Genomic DNA, 11,041 nt, shown 5'->3' on the forward strand with positions numbered 1-11,041 from the left:
TGATCGTCATCGCCACATTCTACCACCGAAGTCTTCTCATTCCATTGTATTTTCTCTTTCTTCTTTTGGTTTTTCTATTTTCTGTATTTTGGTTGTGAAATTAGGTTTTAGTTGTCAGTGAAACATGTCACTAAATGAACAAAGCTCAAATACACTTGAGATCATGAGATATAGAGGAAGAAATAAGTCTATAAATTTTTATTTTTCTATAAGGTAAAATTACTTTGCCAATGCAAAGGTTTATCACGTAAAAGAAAATGGTTTCCGTTGAAACGTCAAAAAAAAAAAAAAATTGAAATAGAAAATTAATAATGTACAAATTTATTGCAAATACTTTGATTGTTTTGTGAAATGAAATTCGTTTAATATTAAAACATTTTATATTGTAAATCATTGTTATAGCTAATACTATATTTTGGTTAATTTTATGTCTTATTTAACCATAGTCCCATACCACTCGACCACAAAGTGGACATTGACAAATAAAAATTGCTCTTTCGATTAAGCAAAAATGACAAATAAATATATATATATATATATTTTTTCATATTTTATATAATAAATTATTTTAAAAAATATTATCAAATAGCTTGTTTTACATACACATCTATCATACATGTGCTTCCACACAATTAAAAAATGCCGATACAAAAAAGACCGATACGAAAAAAGAGCGGCAAAAAACTGCTCGAAATAAATCGAAACCAAACAATTTATCGTCTAGGAAAAATTAACCAATCGCCAGAATGAAACTATTATCCGTCCATTGCATCGCGCGAGTACGTTGCTAGTGTGTGTGTGTGTGTGTGTATATATATATATATATATATATATATATATATATATATATATATATATATATATATATATATATATATAATTTCTCCAAAAATCATGAAAATTTAAAGGATAGTTCCACTCATTATACTAGAGACTTTGTAAAACTATATATATTTTTTAAAATAAGTTTTTGAAGTGTTTATTTTTAATTTTAAGAAATATTAGTTTTAAAAAAAATGTTGAACATAATATGATCCAAAATGTGATGATTCAAATTTTTATGATTAAAAAAAAAACTTTTGATTCAACTCTTTTCTGATCCTTAATTTGTTATGATCTAAAAATAATAAGACTAAAATATTTTATAATCCTTATTTATATATTTTATGATTCAAAAATTAAATGATTCAATTTATATAATGATCTATATTTTTTTAACAAAAACTTTATTTAAATGAATATATCATTGATCTAAAGTCATATGATTAAAAAATGATTTGATTCAAAATATTATGATTGAAAATAATTTGATTCAAAATATTATGATCCAAAATTAATATGATTCAAAAAATGTATGAACGAAAAATATTATGATCCTTAATATTCTTCTTATTTGAAATTTATAATTGTTAAACATAAAAAACTCAAACCAATATTTAGTTTATAGAATCAAAAAATAAAAACAAAAATAAAAAAACATTTGTATCTTCAATTATGTAGTATAGATATTAAAAAAAACGAAAAAAACTCAAAAATTAAAAAAAAACGAAAAACGTTAAAACCGAGTATATATCTGTTCAGCCTTTTTGTTTAAAAAAAAACAAATTTTAAAAAATAAAAACAAAAAATGAAAAAAAATCAAAAATAAATAATAAAACACACTTCAATGACGTTCTATGTATGTTCGTAACACGCGATTAAATACTTGAGACCATATTAATTACCACGGACGTGAATCGCATGCGAACACACCACGCCCAAGTATTCGGTTTGACGTTTGTGTTCTTAAAGAAATGGGTGATGGAAAATTGTCGTCGTAGTAATAATACTTTATTTATAGGTAAATATGCGTTTTTTTTTAACAAATTATGTAAATAAATGTATTTTATGAAATAATATTCTTTGAACAAATTATGTAAGATTCATGGTAAAACATTTTAACATGTACGAAAAAAAATATTAATAACTAAATATATATATATATATATATATATATATATATATATATATATATATATATATATATATATATATATATATATATATATATTATAGTGATTAAATATGTAAAAAGTTTAATAACTCAATGTATACATAAAAACTTATAATCTCCTATCATAACGGTTTTTATTTAGCAAACGAGAAAAAATTAATGATAAATCAAACTAGGCTGACAATTCTCGACACGACACGCGACACGACCCGCGACACGATACGAAATAAATGGGTTTGTGTTGAGTTTTTCAACCCGCTAACCCGCCAACCCGTTTATTAAACGGGTCATATATGAGTTTCTAAAAAAAACAAACGGGTTGACCCGCCGACCCGTTTATATTCTTAATAAAAAAAAATTATTTTATTTTTAAATGTATTTATGTATCAAGTATTGATATTTAATAAGTATTATATAATATATACCATTGATTAATAGACCATTTGACTGTTTTGACATTTTGACTCGTGGTGGATGGTCTAAGGTCGTAAGTCGTGTCCTATAAAGCTAAGTCTATAACATGTTTCTATGAATGTTTTTAATTTTTATTTGGATGTTTAAAACTTAAATGTCTAAAATTTGGACCCACGAACCCAAATCTGACCCACGAACCCGTCAACCTGTAAACCCGTATAAATAAATGGGTTGGCGGGTCATATATGGGTTTATGTTCCAAACCCGGCAACCCGTGACCTGTATATTTAAATGGGTCGTGTTTGGGTTGACATATTTTGACCCGCCAACCCGTGACACGCCAACCCGAACACAACACGATTGTCAGGCCTAAATCCAACACAAAAATAAATTTAAAAACTAAATACTTACATAATTTAAAATTACATCTTCCTTTTGTTTAAATTCGCTAAAAGTTTCATTATAAAAAGCACTAGTTGTCTAATTGAGTACTTTTTAAAGAATAAAGTTGGACTGTTGGAGTCTTGAACTTATAGTCACTTGGGCTTTTATGTTTACTTTTATTAATTTGAGTCCAACCCAAAAACCAAGTGCTTGAGGGCACCACTTGTTAAAAAGAATCTAATCTCTTTTTTTTAATCAACCTCAATGTAAAAAACAATTCTGCCGTTGAGGGCACCTCTCCCTTACCTTCTATCTAAGTATAAGCTTTAAATAACATGACAATTTCCCTTCAAGTTTAGCGTAACAGTAGCATTTTTGTGATTACACCAGACTAGTTCCTTTTCCTCACCAACACTCTATCTGTAAGCACATGAACATAAGGTGAGGTGCACACTTTTATTGTAAATGTTTGTGCAACAATGTACTTGTGCATACTTTTGTGTAACATAATAGATTTAATTATCTAATATATGGAAAAGTTATAACTAAAATCAAGTCTACACATGCTCATTTGAAATGAAAAAACAACAATATAACTATCAATACTCATGATGCATTGATGCTATCCTAGAAAATTTACGGGTTGATAATATTCGGAGCTTCTTCCATGTCAGACTTAGTGAAAGTTAAGTCGGAAGGTGGAAGAGGGAGTAGGTGGTGGAGATATGTTTCAATCATTATATGTGCATTAGAGACTTAAGAAAAAAAAAATTAAGAACTAAACTTGTGATTTTTGTAAAGCACATATACTACGTAATTTAGTGCAATTTTTAGTAATACGTATTTTAATTTTATATATTTAATAAAACAACTTAATCAAAATAATATTAACATAAAAAGAAAAAGTCTTCCTAAAACTACTCAAACAGTAATAAATGCCAACACTTCATTTATCAAATAAGCAACCAACTTGAATCAAAGCAAGTCATTACTAATGTTAAGTGGTTTTGAAATAATAATATGTGGTCCTTGTAACATTGCAAGTGGAGATGCTATCATGCTATGTGGTAGTAGTATGTTATTGTTGATGTGATGAGCGATAGGTATTTGTCATAACTAAAATTAAATAAATTGAAAGTCAAAATTATGGGTATTTAGGTTTGACTATTTGTGTGCATATAGCAGAAATAGACACTTGGAACTAACACAATTCCACACCTAAGTATCTTGATGGATTAATCAATCATTAATAAAACACAAACGTGGGCGCAACATATTTAGCCACATTGCTTGTGGGGCTTCAAAATGTCAACAAAGGATGCACATCGACACAAACCGATAAAGTCTCCTAAATTGTACTCTCTAACTGAAAGTATTAAATAAATTATCTTTTCGTAAATTTGTTTTATTGTATACAATGTAAGCAATTCATTAGTTATCAAGTATTTTTTTTGTCTAAAAAATGCATATTTTTCATGATGTATAATTTAATAAAGAAGTTCAACCATATAAAATGTCCAATTGTCTTTTAAATGGGACAAAATAAATAAAATCAATATGTACTAAATTCATGTAAGGATTACTAATCGATAAAAAGTAAATTGTGATTATGATTGACAAGTTACGAAGAAAAAAAAAGAAAAAAAAACTACTTCCTTTAGCCGAAATAGTGTAAGTAGGGCTGTAAACGAACCGAACGAACACGAACAGAGCTTGTTTGTGTTTGTCCGTTTAAGTTAACGAATAAATGAACGAACACGAACAGATAAACGAACGAGTTTTCTTGTTCATGTTCGTTCGTTTAACAAATTACATTGTTCATGTTCGTTCGTGAACATGCTGAACGAACATAAACAAACGAACATAAATGAACAAAGATAAACAAACATATATGAACATATAATATAGTAATGTAATCAAACACAATTAAACATATATGAAGATAAAAGGAACTTATATGAACGAACATAAACAAATGTAAACAAACAACATAAACAAACGTTCACGAACATAATTGAACGTACGAGACCATTGTTCATGTTCGTTCGTTTAATTAAACGAACGAGAATTTGTGTTCATGTTCGTTCATTTATTAAGTAAACAAACATAAACAAATTTCCCGCCGAACGGTTCACAAACAATTTGTTGAACGTTTAGTTCGTTTACAGCCCTAAGTGTAAGTGTATAACAATTTGCATAAAATATAGTTTAGTAAGAATTATTTAATTATTCATTGAATGACTACAATAAATTCAATAAAAAGAAAAATAAAAATACATACTTACTAACATGCAACAAGTGTATATATATTATATGCGTGTGTGCTTCTCGTTGCATCGTGCGTATAAATCATATACTATTTTCATGAAAACGTATGGTAAATATTATAAATTTTATGAAAGTTGTTCCGTCGACAATATCGGTATTAAGGATATTTACTTTTCTATTACCTAGATTACATTTTTTATTTAAATTTATAGTCATCGTGTATTCTTGTATTCAATGGTGATTTTTATTAAACCTTACCATGAGACTAACTATTTCATTTTTTTTCTCTCCAAGGAAGCCTACAATATAAAATATACATAAGAAAGTAGACCTACCATAAATAAATCTTAATATGATGAATTGAGTAGTTCCTTAAATTTGTGAAACATAAGAAACCATGCATTTTTTTTTTATGATTGTAAGTAGGGCTTTAAATCAATCGAACGAACATGAGTAAAAATTTATTCGTATTCATTTCTTAAGCGAATGAACATGAACTGATAAACAATAAAAATTTCTTTTTCAAGTTCATTCGTGTTGCTACGTAGCCTTCCGGATGTCTGATAGCAAATTGGTTGTATCCTCTTCTAATGCACGAATAGGAATGCACATTGCAAAATGTAGACAAATGTTAGGTTGGAAAGCGATAGAGGGATGTACCCTAGTATTACTCTCCGATGCGTAAGATAGATGTCAATTAGGAGTATTGTTAAATTGCTTAAGGTGAGAAAGTTTTACCCTTACCGTTGTGTTTGCATAGTTGGTTTGCATTCAATAAGGAGAGTCGGCATGTGTGCTTACCGTGTTGATCCGGACTACTTTTAATGATGACATATTGTCTTTATGTATGGACTAACCCCTGTACACCATTAGTTTGTTTAACAAATTGTTTTGTTCAAGTTCGTTTAGATGATAAACAAACATAAACGATCATAAACTAACGAAAGCAAACAAACATAAATGAACATATATGAATTAGAAATGAGCATAAAAATCCAAATAAAAACAATAAAACTTGACTGTCAACACTTCTTATATATTCATCATACTCAGCAGTGTCACTTTTGATATTTGTACAAAATCTGGATGTTAAACTTAAACAACTCATAGAAACTCTACGTTCGGTCCTCTCATTGTGTGTATGTGTGTATATAGTAACATAATAAATGAAAAACATAAAAATCAAATGTTTGTATTCGTTCATTTAACTAAACAAACAAAAAAAATATATTAATGTTTGTTCATTTAGTAAATAAATGAAAATAAACAAATTTACCGCCGAATGGTTTACAAATAGTTCATTAGACGTTTAGTTCATGTACAAGCCTAGTGATTAATAGATCAAAAATTTCTAATAGTTTTTAGAAATTAATTGAAAAAGTAGAGAAATTATTGGCAACTAAAATAAGTGGATAAAGTTTTAGACTATTAGTGCCACCTCATCACAACTCCACTCCAACATCCTGGTGCAGTGCTCGCGTGTGGACTCCTCCCTACACACACACACACACACAGAGAGAGAGAGAGAGAAAGAGAGAGAGAGAGAGAGAGAGTCTATTCTCTCGTATTTGTGAAGTTCCGTAAGTAGCCTTACTCCACACCAAACCTACGTTGTGTTTTGGGAGGTGTTCACGCGTTAAAGGGTGACCTTAGTGTACTTTCATCACCCGTGCATGTTGGCCTTACACTTGATCACTACATAAAACTAAAACGTAATTACTTTGCCTCATATAAAATCAAAATACATGAGATCAACAATACTGTGTTGACAACATTCTTTTTCATCATGTATTCGAATCTCAAGTTCTTTTAAAAGATGGAAATGACCGGATTATGATAGATAAATTTCATATTCCTAGTTTTCAAAACCATTTTTCCAATTTTAGACAGAATAGAAAGAAACACAAACAAAATGACCATCATATCCCCTCCTTATTCATCTTAACCAAAAAAAAATCTTACAAAAAAATATAAAATTATCATTTTTTTTCAAACAAATATAAAAAAATCATTTTTTTTGTTTCTTATTATATTTCTTTTTCTGTTTTTTTCATTTCATACTAACTCAATTACACGAGGAATTAATTGTTTTCTTCTATTTCCTTTTATTATTTTCTCTTGATCTACAAAACTTGAAAACATAACCTTTTAACAATTAAAATGTGCATTATATTTTAAGAAATGATCTGTGTATTTCAATTCTTTTATTGCCACAATCTATAGTTCTTCAAACCTCACACGACGAAGAAGATTGCAAATCTACTTTTATAACAAAAAATGAAACCATTTATCAAATAAGTAGTTTGTGTTTGTGCGTGAGATTGAGAATGAGTTGGAGCAGTATCTAAGTTTTAACATGTGTCATCTTCTTCTAAATCTCGCTTTCATGGACAACCTTTCCCTCCTTCAGCCTCACCTTCACTTCATATATAAATATTCATTGTTATCTCTCTTTGTTAATTCATATTTGTGTTTGGTAAGCTAAATTCCAGCTGTCTACACTAGCAATTCCATTCACTTCTCCATATTTATGCAATTCAGTTTCTTCCATCTTCATGATTTTCTCCCTTTCTTTCTCTACTTCAATTCTCTCGACATGGATTTGTTTGGAACTTTGTAGTTCGTGAATTTGCCACAATTTTGAACACAGATCACGTAAGGTATTTCGTCTCCTTCTTAATCTTCTGTAATTTTTTCTTAATTACTATGGAATTAAACCGTTTGTGAGTTCTAATTAAACAACTCTTACCTCTGTTTTGCTATGGCTTTTAAGTTTTGATCACGATGTTTATTATTTCATCATACATTGATTTTGATTTCTTTCTTTATATTTCAGTTATGGTTTTGGCATCTTTGTAGACTACTCCAATTCAAAATCAGATCTCCATGAAAATAATTGGTTATTAGAGTGAAAAAAAAAGTAAATATAATGAAAGATTTTTTTTGTGAAGATCTGATCCTATAAAAATAAATTCTAAGAAATCTACTGTAGGACATTTTTTATAACTATTCACAATGTTAATTATTTATGTATAATAATTTATGGTTTGTAATTTTGATTAATTTGATTAATTTTCATACATCTAACAATTTAAGCATAAAACTATACCCACTATACAAAAAGACTATTCGAAGTTTCGAAGCAAGTAAAAGAAGTGCTTCACATGGATGATTTAGTCGTATCCAAATGGCCAAGATGGCAACTTTTATATTCTTTTAATTTGTTTATATAAAAAGTATTATAAGTTTAATTAACAAGTCAAACACTTTTATAAATTTATAACCTTTACGAGAGATGACATGCTCATCGACAACCAAATACCTCATAAGATGGAAGCCATGATCTATTAACATTCAAAAGTCAAATATGATTTCATTAATAAAAAACATAGTGTTTAAAGATTCTTTACTTAACTTCATCCATATATGTCTAGTGATGTCATTTTACTCAAAATCAACACTTACTATTATCATAAATTCATAATCATTACATTACATTCCTTTTGCTTAAAGACTCCATGTTCTTGATGATCTTTATTTGGCATCGAGTGATTCTTTGCAAACAGATCATCATTCTTGCAAAAACATACCATTTACATGTCTAAATTTGTCCCAAAAAAAGTCAATTCTTACAAAACCAACCCTATTTTTTCAGGCAATGAGAGGGATGAGATGTTTCTCCTTTTCCCATAGAGACAAAACCAATGATACAAAGACTATAAAATCTACCTCCAATTCATCACCTTCCATATCCAACGGTCAAGATGAAACGAAATCAGGGTCAGGATTCACTTCCCTTGACGCCTCTGACGTCAGCAACGAATCCTCCACAAGGGTTTCATTCACAACCTTGACTCAAAGATCAAGTCGTAACAGTAACAATAATATCAGAGTATTCACATTCGCCGAGCTCAAATCCGTCACCAGAAACTTCAGCCGTGCCCTAATAATCGGAGAAGGTGGTTTCGGATGCGTCTATCGGGCTGTTCTACGAACCACAGATGGTTCGAATAAGAAAATAGATGTCGCTGTAAAGCAACTTGGAAGAAGGGGGTTGCAGGTTGATTTGTTCTTCTGGATTTCATGTATGATTAATTGATTTTATGTAGTTTTTGTTTAATTTTTGTGTAATGTTCAGGGACACAAGGAATGGATTACGGAAGTGAATGTTCTAGGGTTTGTTGATCATCCGAATCTGGTCAAACTGATTGGGTATTGTGCTGAGGATGATGAAAGAGGGATTCAACGTCTTCTTGTGTATGAATATATGCCAAACAGGAGTGTTCAAGATCATTTATGTAGCAGAGTTCAAACACCAATTCCATGGTCAACGCGACTGAAAATCGCACAGGATGCTGCTCGAGGGTTAGCTTACCTCCATGAAGAAATGGAATTTCAGGTACCCTTTCGTCAGACTACATTTTACCATTTTAGATCATGAGATTAAATGGTTGAAATATTATTGTGTTATGGAAACAGATAATCTTTAGAGATTTCAAATCTTCGAATATTCTCTTGGATGAGAATTGGAACGCGAAGCTTTCAGATTTTGGATTGGCTAGGCTCGGTCCTTCCGATGGTCTTAGCCATGTCTCGACAGCTGTACGTTTTTTTTTTGGTGAAATTACCATAATGCCCTCACTTGCCATATTCAAATTCATGTCATTTTTCTTGATAAAAACAAAACAGGTAGTTGGAACAGTAGGATATGCGGCTCCTGAATACATACAAACAGGGCGACTCACTTACAAAAGTGACGTATGGAGTTATGGAGTATTTTTATATGAACTTATAACGGGTAGAAGGCCATTGGATCTAAACAAGCCAAAAAACGAGCAAAAACTATTGGATTGGGTAAGACCACACATCACTCAAGACATGCGAAAATTTCAAATGATTTTGGATCCTCGGCTTTCTGGAAACTACTCCCTAAAATCTGCACAAAAGCTGGCTGCTGTTGCTAACAAATGCTTACTTAAACAACCAAGAATGAGGCCAAGAATGAGCCAAGTGTTGGAAATGGTGAACCAGATTGTTGAAGGTGATATGGAGTGGCCGGAAAAAATGGTGTCGCCGTTGCCGCCATTGAAGGCGGCTGTGATGGAGAGGGATGGTGGTTGTGAGAGGTCGATAAGGGAGGAGTTGAGGAGAAGGGTGATTAATCCGATAATTGGAGAGAATAAATGGTTGGTTTGTTTGGCTTGGAATCCTAAGCTTGTGAGTACTAATTGAGGAAATAAGATTATAACATATAAGATATAAAATATAGTTGCTGTTATTGAATTTCATGAAATATGAGAGAGATATTATCAACTTTTGTTATATAAACTATCAACAACACAATTAATTCGTTACCAAAAACATATATAAACTAGCAATATCATAATTCACTAGTTTTACTAAACGTTATTTTTTTATTATAAACTTTTTAAACTTTTAGGTATCACGTAACGCATCAAACAAAGTCTTATATAATAACGGTATAGTTTTTATTTATGAAACATTTTAGACCATTTTTTATAAAATAGTAATAAATAATAAGTTTTTTTTATCGTAAATCATTATAGACATTTTGTAAATTTGTGAAACTATATTATATTGTGTGAGGTAACATCTACGACAATATAATTTTAGGGCATGTTTGACAAAACTAACTAGTAACGGGTAGCAGAAAATAGATAGCCGGTAGTGTTTTGTTAAAAACTATGTGAGATAACTTTTAGATTTTGATTGTTTTATATTAATTAAACGCTGAAAACGTGTAGTGTCAAACAATATTTTTTTGCTCAAAACGGAAAGTTTAATCAAACGCTAGAAGTTAGAACATTTTAATATTATATAAATACGAAGACATTTATTTATAACCAAATTAACAAAAAATTATATAATTATATAATAATCAAATAATAATAAATATTTAATTTAATTTAAATTTGTTAAATGTCTAAATTGTTTAGACATTAATCATAAACAAACATTACA

The 11,041-nt window shown here is 29.6% G+C and overlaps 1 protein-coding gene across 1 annotated transcript; it reads left to right on the forward strand.

Moving 5' to 3' along the window:
* Nucleotides 1-7,446: 7,446 nt before the first annotated feature.
* On the forward strand, nt 7,447-10,372 carry LOC111913214 (serine/threonine-protein kinase PCRK1). The gene is made up of 5 exons (XM_023908932.3): nt 7,447-7,719; nt 8,715-9,119; nt 9,198-9,458; nt 9,539-9,661; nt 9,749-10,372. Exons 2-5 carry the CDS (start codon nt 8,718-8,720, stop codon nt 10,289-10,291), a joined length of 1,329 nt encoding a protein of 442 aa, XP_023764700.1. The 5' UTR covers nt 7,447-7,719; nt 8,715-8,717; the 3' UTR covers nt 10,292-10,372.
* Nucleotides 10,373-11,041: the final 669 nt, after the last annotated feature.

The sequence above is a fragment of the Lactuca sativa genome, chromosome 8 (genome assembly GCF_002870075.4).
Source record: "Lactuca sativa cultivar Salinas chromosome 8, Lsat_Salinas_v11, whole genome shotgun sequence".
Lineage (NCBI taxonomy): Eukaryota > Viridiplantae > Streptophyta > Magnoliopsida > Asterales > Asteraceae > Lactuca > Lactuca sativa.